Source organism: Falco cherrug, chromosome 14, assembly GCF_023634085.1.
Source record: "Falco cherrug isolate bFalChe1 chromosome 14, bFalChe1.pri, whole genome shotgun sequence".
NCBI classification, from domain to species: Eukaryota; Metazoa; Chordata; class Aves; order Falconiformes; family Falconidae; genus Falco; species Falco cherrug.
This window is the reverse complement of record NC_073710.1, coordinates 23,068,847-23,093,102: the sequence shown is the minus strand read 5'-3', so window position 1 is coordinate 23,093,102 and position 24,256 is coordinate 23,068,847. Positions and strand designations below refer to the sequence as shown.

Sequence of the window (24,256 nt, the reverse complement as noted above, 5' to 3'; positions counted from 1 at the left end):
GCGAGGCCGGCCGGGTCGCGTCGCCCGCAACTAGCGTTCCGGGGCCCATCTGCCGGGTGGAGGCCCGCGGCGTTTCCCGTGGGGAGGCTGCTGTCAGCCCCCCTGCGCTCCTTAAGCGTCCGCTAGTGACACCGGGGACAGCGTCACGCTTCCCTGACATCAGAGGCTCGGCTCCACGCCTCGGAGGCGGCAGCAGGCACGAAGCAGTGTCTGATCTATAGATGTGCGAGGACGTTGTTCTGAGACCAGCCCTGCGGCGGACATGGCCGTGTGCTGGCAGCGGCACCAGAGGAGCGGCCCGGGCTTGTTTGCCAGCGGCGGGGGGGAGACCCCAGACCCGTGTGAGGGGTCACGCGGGGCGGGCGGTGCTCGGACGTAAGGGGCGCAGCCGCTCGAGCCCGAGTCCCGGAGTTCGGGGTGGGAGAGACTTTGACGTGTGATGGGGAACGGGAACTGGCGAGGCCCCGCTCCGGGCAACTTCTCGTGCTTGCCAGGATCTTCTATCACATCACAAACCGATGAACAACGAGAAGCCGCGCACTCGTAGGAGCTTGCTGGCGGCACCAAGACAAGCAAGGGCGCCGGGTGCGAGGCAGGGCGAGGGGTACGTTTAGGCAGAAGGTGGAAGGGCTGCGCAGAGGGCGGTGGGGCAGGAGCTCCTCCACCACCGGCCCCCCGCAGTGAGAACCGGGCCGGCTGCCCGGTCTGAGGCGCCGGGCGCGGCAGGCGCCCCGGGACGGCTCGGCCTTTGCGGCTGGGGACTGGGCACGGCCTTTCCCCGCAGGAGCTCGCTCCCCCGCAGCCGATCCGCCCGCCCGGGCCGAGGTCTCGGTGGAAGCCTGCGCCCCCGGCGGCGCCCCGCCCCTCCGGCCGGCCCAGCAGCACGCCCTCCCCGCCGAAGAGCAGTGCCGGCCGGTATCACCGCCCAGGGGCTAGCCTGGGCCCCGGGGGCGGCGCCGCGGGGCGCGGCAGGTTGCCAGGGCGACCGGCACTGCGGACGGCCGGTGACGTCAGCTGCGGGTGCGCCGCCGCCACGCCCCCTGCCGCCGGGCGAGGCGCTTCCGGCGCGCGGAGCAGTGCGTCATCGGCGTGCGCCGCGGGGAGGGGTCGGGCCGGAGGTGGCCGCGGGCGGCGCCGGGGCCGATGGGGGTCGCGGAGGAGGAGCCGGGCGATGGCGGGTGAGCTGCGGGCTGTGGTGGGCACCGGGCGGGCCCGCCGTGGCGGGTCGCGACGCGACTGCGGCGCCTCGGATTCGGCGGGGTGGGGCGCGGCCGTGGCCGGGGGTGGGGCCGGTGCCGGCGACCGGGCTCGGGCTCTCGTCGTCCCCGGAGCCGGTGCCGCGGCCCCGGGTAGGGCCAGGGTTCGTCGGCTCGCTTGTTCTCGCGGCCGGGGCCCGGGGCCGCCCCCGTCCCTGCGGCCTGGTGGCTCCCCCCGCCGCCGGGGCCCTTGGCGGCTCGGTGGCGGGGCCGGGACTGACGACTCCCTCTGTTCCTGGCGCAGGTGAGGCGGTGGCCGGGAGCGGGGATCCGGGAGCCGGCGTGTGGCAGCCCCTGCGGGTGCCCCCATGAACGAGCGTCGCGGCCGGGGCTGCCGGGACACCACGGGGCACCATGAGAGCAGGCCACGAGCGGAGCCAGGAGTGCCTCCCGCCAAAGAAGCGCGAACTTCCTACCGCCAGCACCGGCACCGAGACAGGACGTGCAGGGCTTGCCCAGGCCTCGGGCGAGGGCCCCGACTGGACCCGGGCAGCGGGGCCAGGCCCTGCAGCTCTGCACTATGGCCCTGGCGAGGCCACGGAAGCAGTGGCAGGGCTGACGGTGGACCAGTATGGGATGCTCTACAAAGTGGCAGTGCCACCCGCCACCTTTTCACCAACGGGTCTGCACTCCGTGGTGAACGTGAGCCCTCTGCCTCCCACCTTCAATATGACTTCACCAATAATCCAGCACCCAGGGGTGCCCTACCCCCCCATCCACTACGCACAGATCCCTCCAGCGTCCCTACAGTTCATTGGCTCGCATTACACAGTGCCCTATGCTGTCCCTCCTGGCTTCCTGCCTAGTCCTCTCCTGTCTCCTTCCACCAACATCACCGCCTCCCATGTCCCCCACTTTGTGCCATATGCCTCTCTCTTCACGGAAGAAGCCGCTCCTTCCCCCCAGACTACCTCTCCTACCCACACCTTCAACAAATCTGCTTCTGCAATCTCTCCTTCTGGCCAGATGCAGCACCATGCTGGGACCCAGCCATTAGATATTGCACCAGGTAGAATTCCTGTTTATTATCAGATGTCCCGCTTCCCACCAGGGTATTCTGCATATGAGACACCTACAGCGGGCGGAAGCCCAGAGTCTCTTCAGCAAGACAGTCAGCCGAGTTCAGAGGTAGCTGCTGCCAATGGTGGACAGAGACATCTGGAGCATAGTGTGGTGAGGAGGACCAGTGAGGCTGTGGACTCTGCCAGCAGTAAAGCTGAAGACTGTCTGCCAGGGGCTGTAGCGGGATGTGTGGTCGATGGACAGTTCCTTTCAGGTTACCAGACGTTGGGAACAGAGGTCTCTGTGCCAGCTCACAGAAGCACCCCAGACACCGATCTGGAGGTTCAGAGGGTGGTGGGGGTGTTGGCATCTCAGGATTATCATATTCTGGCAGCCCAGAGGAAAGATGACCCGAGCCCCTTAAACCTTTGCCATAATATCCCTGATCAGCAGGGGGAGTCAAAGGACGTGCTGAGGAACCCAGTGGAAAGGGCGGCTGCTGAGAAAAGCCAGTCCAGGAGTCCGTATGTAATGTCCCCTGAAGAGCCGGTTAGACAAAGACAATTAACCAAAGGAATGGTGATAGCCAACGGCAAGCCAGTCCTGGTTCCCGCTGGATCCGAGCCCACCAGGTCTTCCACTTCAGAAACCCTGGTGAGGCGGAGCCCGGACACACAGGCTGGAGGAAGCGCACTTGAAAAGGACCTGGTCCAGCTGCAACCACCCAGCTCCTCACACTTGCCCTCTCACTTCATGAAAGGAGCCATCATCCAGCTGGCTACAGGAGAGCTGAAGCGGGTGGAGGACCTGCAGACTCAAGACTTTGTTCGCAGTGCAGAGGTGAGCGGGGGCCTGAAGATTGACTCCAGCACCGTGGTGGATATTCAGGAAAGCCAGTGGCCCGGGCTTGTCACACTGCATTTTGTGGTCGGGGAGCAACAAAGTAAAGTGAGCATTGATGTGCCCCCAGAGCATCCCTTCTTTGTGTATGGCCAGGGCTGGTCCTCCTGTAGCCCAGGCCGGACTGGTCAGCTCTTTGCTTTGCCCTGTCACAGGCTGCAAGTGGGTGATGTCTGTATATCAATCAGTTTACAGAGCATGAACGGCAGCTCCGCTTCTCAGGCTAACTACCCTCTCACAGATCAGTTGCTATCTACTAGGGAGAGATCTGAAAGAACAGCTCAGGGGTCAAGAGAACCGTCTGACAGAGCTGCTGAAAGGAAGAGCCACACAGATAGGGACAGTGCAGCCCAGAGCTCTCCTGTAGAATCCTCTCAGCCTGAGACTGGCAGTCAGCACAGCTGGACAGCCCCAGGCTTCCAAAGATACAGCATGCAGGCAGAGGAGCCTCGGCCCTCTCTGCTCCGTCCCTCTTTCATTCCCCAGGAGGTCAAGCTGTCTATTGAAGGGCGTTCAAATGCAGGGAAGTGATCCCTTTGAGGCTGTGAGCTAGGGCATCCCCTGTAGGTGAGCCTCACCATCAGGTGGAGAAATTGCACAGACTTTGTGACAGGTTCACCAGCAAGGCTGCTTTCTGCCCTGCAGGACTGGGTTTATTCCAGTTCAGTGGCTGACAAGTTCCGCTTGGGGAATCAAGAGGGCTCCAGTGCCTCAGGGAGCAGCAACAGGCTAGCTGGGGTAGAGAACAGGGATGTGCTCATGAGCTTGCGATGGGAGCATTCCAGAGATTGGAGGGTAGGGCTTTCTCACACCTCCCTGAATAACTTGATTCCCTGCAGGGCAGGGTCTAAGCATTCAAGATGGGTTGGGAGATGAGGAGGGCAGACATGGCTTAAAGTAGCAGATAAAATTGCTGAAGATTTTATTCCTCCTTTCTCATGATGGGGAGAGATGGGTCCCCACTGGAGTTTAGGGGGCTCTACTCTCAGTATCCCTTTTCTTCACACATGCACTTTAAAAGGACCGTTCACCAAGGGAGCTCTTGAGGGTGGGATGGAGATGCTTCTCTGGTGGTTCTGTTTAATGTCTCTTCCACTGAATCCAACTGCTCTTTCTTCTTGCATAGAATGTAAAGATTTGAATGAATCACAGAAATTCAAGAGGAAGGACCAAAAGGATGGGTTTGGGTGTAGGTGAACAGGGAACTCAAGCACTTGGGATGGGACACAAGTTGGGACGGGAGACATCAGTAAAATACATTTAATTATTTGCCACCAAATTGAATCTTTCTTCCCATGTTAATAATGATTTTTTAAAAAGCATCTCTTGGGCTTAGAGCTTTTGCAGAGGCTTAGCCTATGGATGAATGGGGTTGGGGTTTTTTGGTTGGTTTTCAGGCTTTGGTTGTTTTGGTTTTTTTTAAAGCCGGAGTAAAATATATTCAGCATTCTCTAAGGAAGGATGGATGACTGTGAGATGACCGAGACTATATTTTGTAACTAAATAAGAAGAAAACTTTCCAGATGGCTAATTCTTCCCTGCAGGCAGTTTCCTGAATAAGCTCTAGACAAGAGACAAGTGTTTGTGCATGTGCAGGCAAGGTACAATGTTTCTGCTAAGTACAGTTCTATGATTAATGTAGGGACTCTAAAATTATCATGGCATCACAGGGCATTTTGGGGTGGTTTTGTGATAGTTTTTCTGATGCTTTACTTCAGAGTTCCTCTGTAGAACAGCACGGTAAAATCAAGAGTAGTCTTTTTCATGGTGAGATTTAATACAACTGTATATTAATACCTCATTATGGTAATAACACTCCATTCAAGTGAAGGCTCTAGTAGTTAGACTAATTTGCCCTCTCTGACGGTGTGTTATGACACCAGCTCTAACTGCTTAGCTAGAATAAAGAATAGTCACTATTATGTTGACAATAAGAGTCTTCACTGACTTGACTTCTTGGATTAAGTATTTCTTGTATTAAGGTGCCCATCTCTGTGTTAGGACCAGGCTTTTAAGAGGGTCTCTTTCCAGTGTGCAGGTCCCTACTAGAGTCCTGATGCTGCTCCTGATGTTCAGCATACCATTTTCTGTCTCCCTTTGCTCATCTTCCTGAAGTTCTCTGTCAGGCATGCCTGATGGCTAGGGCACTGCTTTTCCTTCCCCGAATGGCTTGTGTGTCAGCACCTCTCCTCAGCATAGCTGTCCTTCGGTCAGTTTGCAGCAGTGGTGTCTCAGGGCTGTTCTGCACGCTCTCCAGGAACGTGACCTGCAATTGGCAGGCTTCTGTTGGCTGTGTGATGGAGCAGTGCTCCGCTGGCTATGAGGCAAGTTAGAGAGTCTCCAGAATGTCCCTTCCATCTGGGTTGTCAGTCCTGTTTCCCTAGCACATTGCTAGCCTTTTTTGTTGCCTTTGAAATGCCTGCACCAGGACAGTTTCTTTTCAGGCCTTAGGGAGACATGCGCTACTCATGCCTTCAGTGTTTGTGCCTCACGGGGGTTTCTCCAGAACAAGGATGCTGCCTATATCACATGTAGCTTCCCCCAGATGACACTGTTTCCAGTCTCATCAGCTGCATTTGAAATGTATGAAGTCACAGTGATGCTGTCATGTGAAGATTCTGCCTCCTTGCATGCAACAGCTGTGGGAACAGATGCTATTTTCATGGCACTGTTTGTCAGGAAAATGTACTGTCTGGGCCCAGGTGCCTCATCACCTTGTGTGTTTCACAGTTGCTACTCATTGGATTCTCCTACGCAAAGACCTCGATTAGTGTCAGTTAGTACTTCATGCTCAGGATATCCAGGGTGTCTGTGGCCAAAGGCAGAAGGCAGAGGAGCCCAGGTTCTCTTGCCTGTTCTTTGCATGGTGCATGCAGAGGAATTCAGAGCTGTGGCAGGCAGCTAAGAAAGGGATCTTGCCTACATACGGTGTGTGAATGTAGAAGGGCTGGTTGCACACAGAGGGAGTGTCTGAGCAGCTGAAGGGCGCAGAGCCCCTCACATGCATCTTTGAACACTGAAGTCTCTTGTCTTTTGGAGAGAGGGTTTGGAGAGCCTGCCTTATCTCATGTGTGTTACTGTAACTACTACTAGATCTCAGTTGCACTGAACAGTGCTCTGAAAGGAAAGACACTGATGTATGAGGCAAGATGCCATGTGGCTAAAATAGCTTTGTACTGTAAGCAGCTGAAGGGCTGTGAAGGTGCTCACCCTGGTGTTTACCCAGCCGCTGGCCTGGACTTTGGCTCACTGCGCATCTCTTGAGTGCGCTCCTGAGCTCTGTGGAACATGCCAGGGTGAATTTGACCTTGGTGCTTCTATCCAGACTCTGTGTCAGTCCCACTGTTGTGCATGTTTCAGCTGCCAGCTCTTCCATGGAAGCAATGGTTTGGGGCACACCTTGTGGTGGGGCATTGATACGAAGAATTCTGGCATCTGGGCGCTTGCCCCAGAGGCGGGGGGGGGGGGGGGGGGGGGGGCAGCACTGGCAGCCCTCTAGCCCAGCTTGGCAGTACTCATCGTCACTGGAATCTGTCCTTCCTGGGTTGGGCTGTGTTGCTCTGCACCCTGTGTTGGTTGCTGTGTTGAGCATTGAGGCTCTCCTGAGATAGGGAGTGTTTGAGACAGGCTCTGCTGTAGGCAGAAAGGCTATGAACGAGCCCACGGAGGAAGCTTTTCTTTCTTAGGTTTACTGGGAAAGGAGGAGATAAAGCCAGGAAGACATTGTGGAATGAGATGGTTATCTGGGCTTTTCTCCTGGCAGAGATGTGACAGGCTTATCAGAGAAATATACTGTTTTCCTGCTGCTGCTGTGAAGGGGAGGAGAGCTGTGGTCTGTCCAACCTGGAGGAGGAGGCCTCCTGGCCTTGGTTTTATCCAGCTCACACTCTGTGGCAAGCGTCTGTAGGATGCAATAATGGGTGTCTGTAGCCATCTGTCCTATCTCATGAAACATTCCTAAAGTCAGCTGCCCAGCAGAGGCCTGGCTTGTTTCTAGGCTATGCGTACACTTGCTCCAGGAACGTGAGACTTGGTCCAAGCGATGAGCGCTCATCACTACCAGACTATGCAGAGGAAGCTCTGTCTGGAAAGAAGGAAAGCTGCAGAGGCCCCTCTGCCTCCCCTTTCCAGCAGGTGCGCAAGTATAATGCACTTTTCTCATTAAGTGTCCCACCCCCATCCCCTGTCCCCACCCCACACTTGAAGTCACTTTCCCCCGTAGAGAACTAACAATCCTTGTTACTCAGAAAACTACAGCAGCTTGAGTAGCCCAAATGCTAGTTCCTGCCCACAGCCGTACATGTGCCTTTCCCTAGCATCACTCACAACTGCTCTTTGTCTTTCAGGCTGTCCTAGGGCCTGAAACTTTGCAGAAGCTGCTAAGATGGCTACGAATGCACATTCTGTACAGAGTTTGGCCCAGGGTGTGTTCTACGTATGGCTTAAAATGCTGATGGTCAAGGCCCTTCCACGGTCTTCACATCTGTCCATGGAGGACAGGACTTGCCCCTAAGGTCCTTCTAGGCTGCTGCCACCCCACCCTGCAAACGCACCCATGCACATTCTAGTTGTTTTCCGCTTTCATGGCACCTTAGCGCCAGGGGAGGGTCTGCCCATGCAAAGCAGAGAAACAGACATGTCACACTGGGGGAACTGGCTGGGCTGCCCTGAGGCAAGGAGGTCTTTGTAGATAAGTGCTGATCCCTCAACTATAATCCCAGTTATGTAATGGCTGTATTAACATGTAACCAACCGCATTGTATCTAAAGCCTTAGAACTAGTCAGGTGCTCCCCTCCGACCTTGTTCCTGCCCCTTTCCTCCTACCTGATCTTTAACAAAGCATTAATAATTCTAAGGATAATCTCTATTTTGTTGTGCTTTTTTTGTAACTGTTTTAAATAAATCAATTTGTACTGTATATTTGTACTTTTGGTGAGATCCTTTTTCCTGTTTTACCATTTTAAGTCTGTACTTGGCTACACACAGATTGTATTTTTATTGTTAATGCTCTTATGAATATTGCATTTAACTTGTTGACTCTGTAAACACAGTATATATCTATATCTATATATATATATCTATATATAAACCAATAGCTTTTCCTTTGGTGTTTGAGACTTTTTGCTCATCTGTATCATAATTGATAATTAGGATGTGGCTTCTCTGCTCTTGCACAGAGTGATCTGGAGACTTGTGGCAAGGGCAAGGTAAAGGCTGTCTGACAGATGGATTATAAGCCATAATTCTGTGTTGAAGTGCTTTTGCTGTTATGTGATGTTTCCTGAACCCCTTGGAATAACGGTCAAGTACCAGTGACACTGCAGGGAAAATTCGGCTGCCGATGGCAGAGTGAAGCTACATCTCTGTTGGCCAAGCAAAACACCCAAGGCAGAGTAATAGCAAATGCTGCAGGATGCAGACTCTATGCTGGTTTGAGTATGAAAATGGACAGAGACAAGAATAGAGAGGTCAGTTCAGAGAGCAAAGGAGGATATAAGCATGGCAACACAGAACTGAATAGATCCTTTCCAGATCTGGTGCCTTTTCCCACAGTGAGAGAGGCCAGGATGACTCCTGGATATAAGTTCTATGTGATGAATCAGATGTTAAAGCAGCCTCTGTAAGGTGAGGAAGCAAGATGTTACAGTGCCATGTGGAAGAATGTACCATTGAAAAGATTAAATACTTTTTGTAGCAAGTGTCCACAAGGCTGTCTGTAAGGTTGGTTTGTTTTCAGAAAAAAACAACCAACCAACATTATGCACTTTGAAGGCAATTATTGTAAGCATTAACTAGGGTTTTAAGGGACTTAAAAGTGTTTCAAACTGAAAAAAGAGCGAAAAATCAGGTTTCTATGTAGTCTGGCCAAAAGGTTTTGCTTCTTGTTTTAACATTACTCTTCTGATCTCAAGCAGGGGTCTTGTGGTCACCTCTTCTGACTTAATGCAGAGAAACAGCCATCAGAGAGAAGGTAGTAGCTCCCCGTGTATTTAGACCACCATGTAACTGTACTGCAGACCTTAACTGGAAATGCTCTGGAAGCAGTGGGGGTCTTAAGGCCACAAAACATAGATGTGTGTCACACCAGTGTTTGGTGGGCTGGCGTTTGGAAACCATAAAGCTACCACATGCATTTTTTTGATGCTAATTCTTGAAGAAACAGAATAATGGAGAGTATACCACCCCTTTGCCTCCCCCTGAGTCCTTCTGTGCTAATGTTTAAATGCGTCTACATTTGATTTCCATAGTGTATAGTTTCATAATGATTTATAATAGCAGTGGGGACCTTTTCATACAGGTACAGACTATGATTACATTTTGCCTTGGCTACCTCTTGAATAAACTAAAGAAGGCTTAAATTCCCTACTGCCTGACAGGTTTTTCCAGACGCAGTTATTGTAGCTTTCCGTGGCTCCTCCCCAGCTCACCTCTTTTCCACATTCCTCTCGCTGATTTTGCTGCTGCAGTATGGAAGCAAAAGCAACTTTCTTTTCTACCTGTGTGGTTCTGTGTACGAATGGTCCTCCCCTCGCCCCACAGTGTTACCTGCAGTGACCACTGAAAGTCACTGTTAGTCACAGAGGAATTTACTATGAGAATAAGTAACTGGAGTGCAATCCATGGGCCTAGATGAGCAGCCTTGCATTTGGCTGTATGGAAGTGGTTGAATCAGCTCAGCTTACTATGACGTTGCAGAATGGCTGAGGTGGGAAGGGACCTCTGGGGGTCATCTGGTCCAACGCCCGCCCGCCCTGTGGGCCATCTACAGCCAGCAGCCAAGGACTGTGTCTTTTAAATACCTCCAAGGTGTGAGACTCCACAACCTCTCTGTGTAACCTCTCCAGTGCTCTGCCACCCACATAGTGAAAAAGTGTTTCCTGTTGTTCAGGGAGAACCCTCCATGTTTCAGTTTGTGCCCATTGTCTCTAGTCTTGTCGCTAGGCACCACTGAAAACAGCCTGGCTCTGTCTTCTTTACGCTGTCCCCTCAGGTATTTATAAACATTGACAAGATTCCTCCCTCAAGCCTTCTCTTATCCAGGCTGAACAGTCCTAGTTCTCTCAGCCGTTCTGTGTAGGAGAGATGCTCCAATTCCTTCCCTATTGTAGTGGCCCTTTACTAGATGCTCTCCAGTATGTCGGTGCCTCTCTTGCACTGTGGAGCCCCGAACTGGATGCAGCACTCACCAGTGCTGAATGAAGGGAAAAGCAAATCCATACAGCACTGGAGAACTGACCTACCCTTACTGTTTACCATTCAATGAGCTCTTTCACTTGCAAACCTGAAATGCTGTTTAAGTGAAAATTAACTTGTGAGTAAACCAGCAAACTTGTTTGCTGTTTGCTTACCTCAGTCAGCCTTTCTGTTAGTGTTTATGTGGGGTATCTTAGAACAGGAACTCAGTTTCCTCTTAGTTTTTCCATGGATGCTACTGCAAATAAGCACATAATGATACCGTTAAGAGAAAGGGTGTGCATAGCCATTTCCAGGGAGACAACATCCTCCTTTGCTTCTTTTTTCTGGGCACAAACTGCAAGGGATTTACTCCTGGAGGAGCTGTGGGCTATCAAAGTCCTCAGCTTCATAATTCATGCTGCAGTAAACAAAATCCCTTTTTAGTGAAGTAGGCTTTCACCTGTGGCAGAACTGCAGCAGCCCAAACCCATCTATGGGGAAAGGGTCCAAGAACAGGGCAAAGCACAACAGGTAAAGAAGGGGACTAAACAAATGTGAGCATTAATTTATTTTCTCTCTGTTCACAGGCTGTGACTTGGCCCCCAGAGCAGTCTGTATCCTCAGAATCTGCTCCCACCAGAGCTACTTTGGCAGACATCTCTCAGCTCCATTATTCTCCTATTTCCAGGAGAAATCCAGAACCATCTGTCAGGGAGAGTCAGCCAGGGACCCACAGCAGCCTCCTGAATGTTGAAGGCTGCTAGTGCACCTGTGGCAGGTGCAGCAGAAGTGGCACAGTCCTTGGCTGTAGCTTAATGCAGTGCACTGTTGCTCTGCTCCTCAAAGGTCATTTTGCCCAGCAGCTGGCTCTCCAGCTCCACATTGCTCACTGGCAGCTGGAAAAAGTTCATTTCAGCTGCCAAAGCAGCCATGGCAGAGGGGTCCTGGCCAAACTGTGCCCGGAGCATCATGTCCATTTTCTCCAGGCGCCGCTTGAGCCTCTTGGCCTCACGCTCCCGGATGAGCCGGGCCTGTCGTTTCTCTGGGGTCTCATTTGCACGTTTCAGTCGCATGGCTTCCCGGTCTCTCTGCAGCCGCCGTGCCCTTTGCTCATCTGTCTCTTGCATGCGCTGCAGGCGCTTAGCTTCTCGATCCCGCATACGCCTCACTTCCCGCTCTTCAGGTGTCTCATTGTCCCGCCGGCTCTTCTTGGCCGTACGCTCCCGCTCCAGGCGCTGCAGCCGCACTTCCAAGGGCTCGTTCTGCCGACGAAGTGCCCACTTTCGCATGCCAGGTGTCTGTGCCTCCAGCAGCTTACGATAAGCAGCACAGTTATTGCACACTAGGAGGATGCCTGCAGGATACACAGGGGTGTGAAAGGCAATGTCTTTCCCCTCAACACTGGAGGGGCCCTCGCTCTGTGGTGCTGGCAGGCGATCTGCACTGAGCACCTCTGGCAGCTTCTCGCTGGAAAGCAGAAAGAGCAGAAAGTCAGAGACTTGGTGCTGATGGATGAGCCCCATCTCAGACTGCCCAGGGGGCTGCAGTGAACAGTGCCTCTACTACAGCCCATAACAGAGGCCTCTGCTAAACCATTCTTGCCCACAGACATGTCTGAATATCTAAAATGAAGCAACATCATATGCAGGGGTAGGAAGCAGGTTAGCCCAGAGCAGTGTCTGGGTTGGAAGAGCACAAGAGCAGCAATCAGCCAGCAAGTTGCTCCTCCCCATCATATCTGGATTTCTCCCTTCAGCCCTGTTCCACTGGTCAGTAGATAATCCTTCACCAGGCAGGACACAAACAAGGAACATTTTGGTTTCTGCCTGTAGTCCCACTCTGGAAATGACGAACCCATCTGGGCAGTACAGACCTACTCTGATGGTTTGCTGGGCAAGGGAAACAGTTGATTGTCCTCCAATGACTGGAGACCCCAGTGCTTCCTGCACAGCTCTAGTTCTTCACAGAACTAAGGAACACCCTTTTAGCAGCACAGCCCGTGGAGGTCTTGGCAGGTGATGCAGAGCTGCAGGCAGGAGGGGATTGAGGGAATCTCACTCACTGGGGGTGTTCACAGCTCTCCTACAGGCCTCAGTGGGTCCAGAGCCACGACTTCTGTGTCATTCAAGGCAACCCGCCTAATCTTTAATGTGGGTACCCTAGCCCACTCACCAGCCAGGCTGACCCTGACCTGTTGAATGTGGCGTGGCTGGTGAAGCGTGCTCCACACACTGCACAGTTTGACAGCTGGTCCTCTGAGTGGATCAGGAGATGTCGCCCAAGGGATCCCGGTGAGCTGAGGGCTCTGCCGCATACAGGACACATGTAGCTCTTGGCACTCACCACAGCTGCAGTGTGCTGCAAAACAACCACCAAGTTGTTAGTTACAAATTGCCCAGCTCCCTACCCAGTCCGAGGCAGGCTCATCAGATAATGTAAATTACTCAGTTCAGCCTCTTGGAATGGGAACACCTTGCCACTAAACCTCTGTCTGTCAGCTCCTAGACCAAGCTCAAGACATTTGGGGTGTCACAAGTCAAACAGCAAGGAGGAAACCTTTCTACAGCTCCACTCCAGTGCAAGAGAAACAAATAAGGCCAAAACACTTGGATCGTAGGACCTGACCCTTGTTTTCAGAAATGATCTGAGGAGCTGCTGTTGCTCAACAAAGCACGACTGGACTAACAGCAGGAAGGATGCTGGTGAGGAAGTGCTTAGATGGAGACAGTCAGCTGGTGCAGGTAAGTGGCCAGTTCAGTTCTGCTTCATTCCTTCTTTTATAGAATTTGATGTGCTGTGAAGAAAGTACCGACAACAAAACCTGTGAGATTCCAGCACAGATTTCCTGCAATACTGGAATCATTTCAGAGGAACAACAGCTGTTTTCATAGGTAGGAACTGTAATACAGCTACAAAATAAAGAACTGGGTGATTAGGAGGAAGGTTTCTCATCTCACTGAATGATGCAAAAATTGCTTCCCTATTTAATCTGAAGGAACTGCCTAGTCTTAGCCTGCAACTACTTGCAGAGACTACCTTGGGACAGAGTTGTGTCTTCCAGATCTGCAGACTGGTGCCTTGTTGTTTCCCCAGAACACCCTCTAGGCGCAGTTTACTGCTGTAAACTTCAATCACATCCTAGCTCGAAGCTCAGTTCAGTGACTGCAAAGACCAGAACAAAGCCATACTGTGCTTTGGGCTGTTTCTGGATTTGGGGCTTAAGGCCAGAGATATCCCACAGTTGGAACCATCCCCTACCTGGTATACATGAGCAATAAGCTGCTCTCTGCTTCCACACTCCATCTGGCAGAGGGGGCACTGTGACAGTCCCACCATAGGGTCAGCATTCAAACTCTCCGGCACCTACAGAGAGGAAAAACCACTTTGATGTAAGGTGCACAGATCTCACACACACACACAGGCATACCACACCCCTAATATCTAGTCAACACCGAAGGCAGGTCTTAACCAGATCAAGTGCTGCGTGCCCAGTCCCACTAGGGCTGGTTTGTGCTCCTGCAGTCTAAAACTTCCTTTCTGTAGCCTCTGAGCAAAACTTGTGCTGTCTCTGGGAGGCCTCGTGGCCTCCATTCACACCCAGGCTCCCACCGGCAGAGTGGCTCTGGTAGGCAGGGCTGCTCTGCAGCAGAAGGGAAGAGGAAGTCAGCCAAAGGCACAGGGGGCACGCTCCACACAACCATCTCAGCCAGCCAGGAAAATGGCAGTTTGTGCCTGCTATTTCCAGTTCCTGGCAGCCCAAGAGCTCTTCATACCCTTTCCTCGTTCCAGGAGATGTTGTTTGGAGGAGGCAGGAGGGAAAAGATGACAAGAAACCATGCTGGGGAGAGGAGGCATTTAGACAGTGCCCTTCTCCCTCCCTGGGAGGCTAAGGTGAGTGCAGAGCCAGTACACACTTGCCTCATTTTCTCTCATCAGTGGGGTTCCAGCCACAGGTTGTTCTGCATTTTCTAATTCTTTCTTCACTTTCACCATTGAGCCATCCTCCTCAGATGTATGGGAAGAAACTTCATCCTGGGTGGTTTCCTCATCATCACTGCCACCTGGAACATGCAGAACAGTTATTCCAAGTGTCGGGACGCTGAGGGTACTCATAGGCCTCAACTGTCCTGACCAGCCTGACCTAGGGCCTCTACCCACCCCCTCCAACCAGGGCTCCATTTAAACTCAGGCTGGGGCACTTCAGGGCCTGCAGTGCTCTGTGGAGTCCCTGGGCCTGGCCTGTGGCCCTGCCTTCCTTGACAGGCCCTGGACTGTCAGCTGGACCTGCTACTGTTACCACCTTGCTCTGGTAACTGGAACTGTATCCCAGTGGTGAGGTCGTTGCCCAGTTTGTGTTGGGGTCCTTGGCTCTGGCATTGCTTTCCCCTAGGGAGCAGCCCTGCTCTTGCTGTTTGCTGATAAAGTCCTGCCCAGAAACCAAGGGCTAACCCAGATGAGGAAGAGGGAAAGATGGTCCTCAGAGGACCCCCACAAGCTGTGCAGCACCTAGCCTCACCCCTTGGCAGGGTCTCCCCAGTTTACTACCTTGCCATTATTGGAAGGGGTGGAACTCACTGCTGCTGGAGTCGGGGTCTTGCAGTGGATGAATGGCTGGCCTTTGGTCCCCAAGAGCTCCAGGAAAGTTGTTTTTCATCATGGCTTGGCGGGCTTGCTCCTCCAGCCCTGCAAAGACTTGTTCCCCTAGCAGCCACAAGGACAAAGAGTCAGACTGGTGCTGTTCCATTGCTTTCACCACTAAGGCTTGCCAAGAACACAACAGGCGTGGGGCTGCTCACCTGCGCTGTGCAGAACCTCTGAAGTCACCTCTCAGAAAGCATTTAAGTAACCTCTCTGCTTGCCTACTCTGCAACACCAGCCTCTTGTACCTGCTGATGCGAGTCCGGACCCTGTGTGTAGAACAGTCTTGCTAGTGGAAATGTCCAGCATCAGGCTGCTCTGGGCATACTCTTTATATGCCACTCCAGCCGCAAAAAAACCCCCTGTGAGATCCCATATATCTGCCATATGTAGACAGGTGGCTTTCTCTGCTACCAAGCCATCTGCCAGCAGAGCTATAGCACAGCTCTAGGCAGGGGAGGAAGCCACTCGGGGATTATGACAGTATCCCAGATCAGGCATAGTGCTATACGGCTCTTCTAAATTGTTAAGCCCCATTGCTTGCTATAAAAGGCAACTTACACAAAAATAGTATCTCCTTGAGTGCCTGGCACCTCATCTGCTCTCCAGTGACCCTAAACCAGGGGTTGTCCTTGATATCCTCGGTCACCACCTTCTCTTCCAGGAGGGCTGAGGACAAGCTGCCCTCCAAGAAGGTGCTTGTGCTCAGAGCTGGTGTACTCCTCCTTACACGATGGATAACTTGCTTCATTACCTCCCCTTGCCCAGGAATGACTCTGGCTAAAATAAATCTCAGTGACAATTCATATGCTCAAAACAAGAAAACTAAGGGAATGAACCCAGAAAGCTGACATGCTTGTTGAGGATAGCTTACAGTCTGTTTTGTTGAAAGACACTGATCACTAGTATCTCAACAGGTGTCAAACACATTGAAAGGAGGCAATTATTTGTTCTTCTCAGAGAGAAAACTTCTTACAGCAGTCCCAGCTAAGGAGAACTTTTGGTTCCAAAGAATAACGATAAAAGGTAACCATTAATTTTCACATTAAATCAAGTGAATGGCCTTGTTCCAGGTGTAGCTGTGATTTACCTCTCAGTAGATGAGCTGGGACTGCCTGGGACACAAGGTGTCAAAAGTTCCCAGTGGGTTAGCTTTTGGGTTAAATTTTATCAACTAATTTTTAAGTTCTCAAGAACCACTCAAAGCATAAATGCAGAAATGCTAAAGAAAACACAGTGCATTTTTCACATAAAACAAAAGTCAAAACGTATTTTCAGGAGAGAATTGTACCTTTTAGTATAGGGCCACAACTGGCATCAGTATAATCAGGGAATTGAATTCTCGACTCACTGAAAGAGCACCAGTCCTATTAAAAGGACAGGTACGTTCCCATGTGCTAAACTGTTTCAGCCAGCTTTGCCCTATATTCATACTCGCTGCCTTTCTGGTGCTTACCTTGCAATTTCCAGCAGTGCTTTAAAAAGCAGTAATTTACAGATTTCAAAGACCTTCAGAAGTTTTACAGAGACTGTGGGAGAAGAGTTCTAGTTCCCAACATCCCCATGGAGGTTTCCAAAAGCATTTGAAGGCATTTATTATTCTGTTTCAGAAATGTAAGAAAGGTTTCTGTAGAGAAGACTTGAGAACACAATCCATGCAGGCTGAAGAGAGGTGCTGAGGAGCACCCTAAGTCTACTCGTCACTGAAAGCGGCAGGTACCATTGTGATTGCTGTGACACAGGTACCCTCATGAGAAGCTATTCCAGCACTGAATGGTTTTCGTGACCTGGAGTGCAGCTCTTATGTCTGGACCACCACCTCACTTTGATGGGACTGAGATACAGACTGTACTAACAGACACTGCAGAATGACAGTGCTGCTCCAAGAAGCAGATATCCAGAGACCACCAGGATAAACGCCCAGAGACCAAAGAAGCATTGCAAGACAAAGTATAGTGAAATGAGGAATCCTGCAGAACACAAGACAGATGTAAAACTATGGTGGGAGACATACTACCTGTGGCAGTTACCAAACGGGATTCCCAAACACCACTGCAACTGCTAGTGGAAGCAGTTACGTGTTTGTTTGCTTCCCCCTTTCCCCTTCCAGATGGTTTGTTTCCACTGAGCAGCAGCCTGGAGTCTAATGGCAGGTGGGTTCCTGCTCAGATAAACCGACCGTGCAGTCTGCAGAATTGTAAAAGCTGTGATCTTTATATAAGGTGACCGAGGAGGGAACTCCTCCTATCAGTAACACTAGCATCAATCACAACTAAGACAGTGATTGTGTCTGCCAGTGGCCTTTCTGTACAACACACCCAGAACCCAGTTAGCACTGATTCAGTGCAGTGCAGAGAACTATCAGCTTACAGTCAAAAATGCAAACTGTTAACCAAACCAGTGCTGTTAGCCGATGACATCTTGTGCATTCTCCACTAGCCTGCATCTAAAAATGCATCATGGCACTGGGAAAGGCAAACTTTTAAAAATGTTATCTTTAGCTTATACAAAACTTCTTACATATTAAACTAACGCTGTCTCCAAAAGAACTTAGGGGAGATTGTCCTGTTCATCTACTGATGGACTAAGTCCTACTTTGATGAAGCTTAGGGCTTCAATGTTTGACAGGTACAGGGTTATACTTTTATTGTTTCTGCACATACATGCTCACATACAGGCACTTACACCCCCACCTCCACCCCGCTTTGAATACACTTCCATTCATTTGGAAAGGGAGTAAGACAGGCAACAGCTTTAAGATCACTGCCATCAGTAAAGGATGTTATGCTCAATAGTGAATTCACAGACTCTTCTCCAGAAGTTTCTTTATTAAATACAAAAAAGGGCTGCAGGCTGACCACAACACCAAAACAAGTCACTGTATTTGTTTTACAAACAGCTAGAGACGTAGGACAGTGAAAGATCATACAAATGCCTCTGCTTTGCATTCCAGTTCTCTCCATAATCTTGTAAATGAGTGGGATGCCAGATGAGCAGCTGTGGAGGAAGGGGGCAGCCCTGTGGCACTGTGCAAGAAGGGCAGTTATGACTGCTAGGATCTGGCGGTATATCAAATTGGTAGCCAGCAATGACTTTTTTTCCTGAGCCCTTCCCTTCTTGAACTGTATGAATGCAGGATAACTCTCAGGTGTTCTGGAAAATAAACACACAAACAAACAACCCCCACCCCAAAATCCACAAATCAAAAGAAACTGCATTGTTCCCCTGTCTTCCTTCCTAAACAGAAAGGTCTCTCAGAGATGAGCCACTGTATTCCCTCCTTGTACATCAAATTTAAAGTCCCTGTTCATGTAGGTCTTCTCTGTGTTCCTTTCCTGGACCTGAAATTTGCAAGTCTTTCCACCACTGTGGATCTAGTCCACCTGCCCCATCGCTATTCTGGGTTGTCCACACTGCTGTAGTGGTTACTGAAATGAAAAACAACACAATTGAAAGAGTTAACAATGGCAGCCCACAGAGCCCTTTAAGAACCAAGGATTTTGATGCAAGTAACATTTCTGCTCGGTTTTGAATGCTGGGTGCTATTTCTTGTGAGATGCTTTCTCTTCAAACTGGGAATATTATAGACAGCAGAATTCAAGGAACACTGAAGAGCAGAGAATGTGTGTGTGTCAAAGGGAGAGGGAAGGAAACAGAGGATTAATGGGATATTTGGACCATGATAAACAGATCCAGGAAGTGGGAATTAATTTGACTAAGAAAAGCTGTTCTCAAGAGTTTTAAAATAAGCATCACTTGCAAAGGGTACAAGCAATAGAAAGAAAGCCAGCTCATGGGACAGCAGTGACAGAAAATAAAAGTACACACTAACACCTGCAGCAAATTTTTGGCAAGCACAAGAACAGTGAGTAGCCTATAACTGATGGAGTGCAGCAACGGATGGGCTTGAATGCAAGATCAGATGAATTGCTTACAGAGATTTGATACTTTTATACTTTAGACTCTGGGAGAAAATACAGACCAAATTGAACCAGTTAAGGTATCTCCACAGGAACAACGTAACTGCATTGTATTTTTCAATTCAGTGTGGAATGGGCAATGCAATAGGTGCATTCCATTACGACAGTTTTATTTGTTACCACTTTATCAGGTGTATTCTTCATGTACCATGTGGCAAAACAAAATTAAATTAAGAGCCATTTATGTGCTGAAGGCCTGCCAAAGGGGAAATGACTACAATTAAAACCGCAGAAGGACTGGCCATCATGCACAATGGGACTTTTGTGATAATAGTGATTTTCATCACTGTTTCTGTATTATTTTGCATTTCCTTACACATCAACTTCTATTTAGAACTGTTTTGACTTATAACCACACAACTTCCCAGCTGGTTGCTCTGCATGCCAAACAAAGTGATTCTATGCTAAGTGAGGGCAGCAAACCATGTTGTGAAAGCAAGGTTAAATGAGGGCCATGCCAAGCCTGGAAAGTATCCCTGGAAAGAGGTGGCACCGAGCAAGCCAGGAAGAGGAGATCTGCAGCTGTTGCCCACCCTAGTGAATCCAAGAAAGAAGATAACATGGAGTGGCCATGCAAGGAAGAAGTAGGCACTGTCCTCCCACAAATCTGTCCAGTTAGATATTCACAGTGGTATTTATGCAAATCCAAAAAGCACTTTCCCAGCCCCATAGCCTGCCAAATCAGACCCCAGCTGCAGATAACTGCATAAAAAGCTGCATACCTGCTGTCCCTTTTATTCCTTTCCTCCCAACCACTTCAGTCCCTGTGAAGAAGTCTCAGTAACGTGTCTGCTATGTCTCAGCCTGACTCCTCATTCTGCTGGCTCACCCAGTTCTTGGAGCTGATGCTCTCTCCGATTATCCTCGTCAGTGCACTGCATGGCATTTCTGGGCCCTCCAGATACACAGCAGGCTAGGTAGACAAAGAAGTCCCAACGATTTGGTGGTGTTCATCATAAGACAAGATCTTCCATCCCAAGTTGGAGACATCATCATTGACATGTTTCTTGTATCTTTTGGTCCCTTTATTTTCTTGTGGTCCTACTTGCTGCTCCTGATGGCTCATGTTGAACAGGTCCCAGAATTCCTCTCTGTGGCACACCAGATGCCATAACCTCAACATCATGCCCACTGGTAGCATGTTTGTCAGATAGCTTCCCCTGAGACCAAAACTAGAGATACAATCACTTGTATTGTAGATAAAAAACCCAGCGTTCACTGTGAAAACACCGCACAACTGAACTCCATAATACGTATATAATAGTATAAGTTTCTGAAGAATATAACCTTTACACAGTGGGGTAAGAAAGCAGCCTACCTAAACACCATGGAAAGTCTACCTGCACCATTAGAGGTGTTGCACCCCTTGGTTTCCATACATGAGAGACTGTGACTCTGTATGTCTGATCTAAACAGCAGCCCCAACATCTGGGCACTCTCAAAAGCAAAAGTGTGTGGACATAGCTGTGTTACTGGCATCATAGCACAAAACACAGGACCTGTCAAATTTCTCTAAGGAAGACAGTTCCAAAGTCATTACTGTACCATCAAGCAAATCAAAGCTATGCTCTGCCCACTGCTGAACACAGCACCCAGAAGCAGGAATGGGAGAGCACAAGTCAGTGCAGATGCCAGAAGCCACACCTCAAGACTCTTGAAGGCTGGCCACCACAGAAAGCTCTGTCAGCTCTCCCATGCCTAGCTCTAGCAGCCAATGGGGCTTTCAAGTCCCAGACAGAGGTAATTCTCCCCAATACACTCACCGAGTGTGCAAAGTGTTAGGCTATATCACATTGTATTTTCCCCTAGTACAGAGAACAGCATGCATAGACTCCTGTTGCTGTACCCATGCAAAAAGGCAGCACAGAGAAAGAAATGCACAGAGAAAGAAATACACAGACGTGCAAGCCAGCAGCATCAGCAAAGCAAAGCAGTGTTAGAGCTGCAGCATTCAGCTCTCTGTCCCATACTCCTGACGGCTACTGCAGCTTAGCAATACCCACAGCCCTCTCATCAGCCTTGCTTTCACATGCCTACAGAGGCAGCAATTTTTCCTCATTCCAGCCGAAATGTCTCCAGCCACAAAGCTGAGTACGAACAAGGGCACAGAGCTTCAGTCCCCCCAGCTTCCCTCTGCTGTGATCAGTCAAAAGCCATGTATGTGCAGTTTCCCCTTTGCAGCCAAACAACCATCTGTGTCTCCCAGTTCCACTAACATCCTGCTGTAGCCTGCCTGAAGCACTGATGTACAGCATCTTAACCCCTTCACTCTCAAACAGACACCAGGGTCTTGACAATGCTGGAGAAACAGAGATCTGTCCTATCAGCTCAGCTCAAAAATGATCTGACAGATAGCATTTATCTGTCCAGTAAATTACTTAGGTGCTGCCCATTCCCTGCAAGAAAAGAGCAAATGGCTTTATCTTTCACTATCTGGTAGGAAACTGAGATACAGTGAGCTTCAGTAACATGTCCAAGGCCAGTCAGCTGAGTCTGTGGTAGGGAAAAGATCAGAACCCAGGACTTCCTGGGTTTCAGCCATGCCCTTGAACTTGCCTAGAACTTCCTTTGCTACCCAAGATGGGCCAGAGCCCTGATGTCACATTTCTTAGTATACTAACTTGCACTTGTGACACTGTGAATGCAAAGCACAGCTGCAGGCCCTGCACATACACACCTACCTTTACAGCATCAGTTGTTTGTTCAAGCCTATCCCTGTCCTGCCATGCCAGGACACAGCCAGCTCCCCTGACGCACAGAGCTCAGTTTCTCTTCTTACAATCCCTAAGACAAAATGTGAGTAACCACCATTCCCCCACAAACTGTACCTTTCCACCATTCCCCCCCTCCCCATTTCACTCCACAACATTCCAGCTAAGGCAAGGATCCCATGTTGCTATGTAACATAATACTCACAGTGAACTTTGTTAGGAGTGGTCTGTTTCCGACGGGACATGTTTCCCTGACCTGGAAGCACAGAGTGTTCGTTCCCTCAGCAGAGGGCTCACCTGAGAAGAGAAGAGCCTGTCACACACACTACTGGAACCTTGTGAGCCTCCAGCCAAATGCAGCTGGCTGTCTCAGGGTCGTTCCCCACCCATCTGCCCACAGGGCTCATTCTTCATCACCACAGCCATATTCAGTGTCAGCATCCAACATAATCCACAAGCGTTTCACAAACCACCGTGTGAAGGCAGTCCCACCCAGTTCTCAAGCAAAATTGTAAGCAATCCTGTCCCCAGCATACAAAAAGCTGAGTGCCCCACTTCAAGAGTGTGTGCAGTCTCAGTCCAAACGCCATTCCCCCTCCTGTCTGTTCCTATGGCCAAGAGGGCAAGAGCCTAACCAAACCTGCAGACCCTGCCCCACCTCTGCCCCTCACCCAGAGAGACTGAGGGGACAGAAGGCCCTACCACGCCCAGAAGGCTGGTGTCGGGCACCGGACCGCCCAGCTCAGGCAGATAAGGGAACCAGCTGCCTGATGCCCACAGATCCAGACATGGTGGCGGCAGCTGACAGGACAGTGTGGTCAGCCCAGGGACAGGTCTTGGCCCAGAGAGGTGCCTCTCAAAGAGACTGACCTCACCCGCCTCACAGGCAGGCACAGGCAGAGGGAAACAGCTGTGCTGCTGCACCCTCCCTGCTGCCTGGACCTCCCCAGGCAGGCAGGGACAGGGACAGGCAGGTGGGGACAGACTGCCTGCCCTCACATGGGGAGGGACCACCGAGCCCACTGCATGTGGGGCAGGGTGCGCAGCCCTTGTCCCTCGCAGGTGGGGACACACCAACCTCCTCAAACTTTACAAGGGAGGAAACACCAACTCCTCACCCTCAGACTGACTGAGAAAGGAATCAATCCCAACAGTGCTCTCAGACAGACAGACTGACAAAGGAGGAGCTGAATCCATCTCCCCCTGGAAGGACAGACACAGGGATCCCATCAGCCTCCCCAACAGACGGACACAGGGATCCCGTAATCCACCTCAGACAGGCACAGGGATCCTGTCATCCACCTCAGACAGATAGGCACAGGCATCCCATTAACCTCCCACTGACAGACGGACACAGGGATCCTGTCAGCCTCCTCAGAGAGGCACACACAGGGATCCTGACAGCCTCCCACCGACCGACAGACCCCGGGATCCCGTCCCCCTCCTCAGACAGAGGGATCCAGCCGGCAGTCCCAGCACACGCGAGGCGGCAGCTGAGGGAATCCAGCCCGCACGCGGATGGACACACAGCCAAACGAAGCCCGCTCCACCGGCAGAGGCCCGGGTGGGAGAAGCCAGCGCGGACCCCCGAGGGTGCCGACGGACGACCGAGGGATCCAGCCCGACAGCCAGCCCGGCCCGGCCTCTCGCAGGCAGCGGCACCGACGCTGCCGCCCCTCAGGCGGACGGCGGGATCCGGTCCCGGCCGCGGCCTGGCGCGCCTTACCCGGTCCCGCTGAAAGGCGCCGCGGAGCCGCAGACAGACAAAGGGCCGCCGGACAGACAGACGGGCAAGATGGCGGCGCCGCCAGAGCGCGCGGCGCGGGCACGGGCGCGGGCACGGCCCCGGGAAGCCCCCGGCACGGCGCGGGAAGCCCCGGCACGGCAGCGGCGGTGCCCTGCTGGCTGCCAAAGACCTCGCCCGCAGACCCCAGGTGCCAGTTTTTGCACGATCTGAAGCATCTCACCTGGTTTTCATGGATCCGTCCTGGCCAGCAGCCCCCGGCCGCCCGCAGGAGGTCATCCGTGCCAGCCGCGGGTCTCGCCCACCCCGGCGGGCAGCGCGGGAGCGGCGCCGAGTCCTGGGCCCCGCCGCTGGCGGCTGTCGAGCCCCGCGCCGGGGCCGGGAAGCGGCTACCCTGGTGCTACCTGAGCTCACCAGAATCGCACTCACCCTGCAAGGTCAAAAATCACGATTTTACTATTAATTTAAAAGCCACCACGTGCGTTATGAACGCCTGCATCCATTTAGAACTGAACCGCCCCACACTGCGGTGTGGGAGCCTCTGGGTTGCTTCCCCTCAGGCCCAGAGCCCGCCGCCTCTGCGGGGTCTGCGGGCAGCGCCGGGGCTTCCCGCCGGCCCGGCTTACCCTCGAGGCCGGGCCGCGCCTCCCCGGAGAAAAGCAGCGGCAGGACTGAGGCCCCGGGACCGGGCTCAGCCTCGGCCCGAACCTCCCTCCCGGAGCTGCCACCGCCGCCTGGCCCTCGGAGGGCCGGAGACCCCTCCACCCGCGACCCTGCGCGCTGCCCTCAGCCGACCGGCTCCCGTCCGCTGTAGAGGCGGGGCTCCCGGCACGGAGGAGGGGGAACCG

General features: G+C 51.8%; 2 protein-coding genes across 11 annotated transcripts; one reads left to right on the top strand and one right to left on the bottom strand.

Moving 5' to 3' along the window:
* The first annotated feature begins 1,073 nt into the window (after positions 1-1,073).
* ATXN1L (ataxin 1 like) lies at positions 1,074-13,586 on the top strand. 5 transcript variants are annotated; one of them, XM_055726552.1, is made up of 3 exons: positions 1,074-1,178; positions 1,501-3,098; positions 12,834-13,586. In XM_055726552.1, exons 2-3 carry the CDS (start codon positions 1,611-1,613, stop codon positions 12,957-12,959), a joined length of 1,614 nt encoding a protein of 537 aa, XP_055582527.1. In that variant the 5' UTR covers positions 1,074-1,178; positions 1,501-1,610; the 3' UTR covers positions 12,960-13,586. The 5 variants fall into 5 exon arrangements, with proteins under 5 accessions (XP_055582527.1, XP_055582526.1, XP_055582528.1 ...); XM_055726551.1 differs by lacking the exon at positions 12,834-13,586 and adding an exon at positions 10,923-11,099; XM_055726553.1 differs by lacking the exon at positions 12,834-13,586 and adding an exon at positions 7,505-8,269.
* Positions 10,889-24,226, bottom strand: ZNF821 (zinc finger protein 821). 6 transcript variants are annotated; one of them, XM_055726561.1, is made up of 9 exons: positions 24,035-24,225; positions 23,632-23,838; positions 21,870-21,961; positions 15,132-15,242; positions 14,911-15,036; positions 14,254-14,396; positions 13,594-13,698; positions 12,527-12,693; positions 10,889-11,802 (listed from the first exon to the last, which is right to left on the bottom strand). In XM_055726561.1, the coding sequence occupies exons 5-9, from the start codon at positions 14,990-14,992 to the stop codon at positions 11,148-11,150; spliced, it is 1,152 nt and encodes a 383-aa protein (XP_055582536.1). In that variant the 5' UTR covers positions 14,993-15,036; positions 15,132-15,242; positions 21,870-21,961; positions 23,632-23,838; positions 24,035-24,225; the 3' UTR covers positions 10,889-11,147. The 6 variants fall into 6 exon arrangements, with proteins under 6 accessions (XP_055582536.1, XP_055582532.1, XP_055582533.1 ...); XM_055726557.1 differs by having other exon boundaries at positions 14,911-15,242; positions 24,035-24,226; XM_055726558.1 differs by lacking the exon at positions 15,132-15,242 and having other exon boundaries at positions 24,035-24,224.
* Positions 24,227-24,256: the final 30 nt, after the last annotated feature.

Coding starts and splice junctions, on each gene's coding strand:
- ATXN1L (XM_055726549.1), top strand. CDS start 1,611: ATGAGAGCAGGCCACGAGCGGAGCCAGGAGTGCCTCCCGCCAAAGAAG.
- ZNF821 (XM_055726557.1), bottom strand. CDS start 15,079: ATGGAACAGCACCAGTCTGACTCTTTGTCCTTGTGGCTGCTAGGGGAA. Junction 14,397..14,910: donor AGACCCCGACTCCAGCAGCA/GTGAGTTCCACC, acceptor TGCATGTTCCAG/GTGGCAGTGATGATGAGGAA. Junction 11,803..12,526: donor AGCCACGCCACATTCAACAG/GTCAGGGTCAGC, acceptor TCTGCTTTCCAG/CGAGAAGCTGCCAGAGGTGC.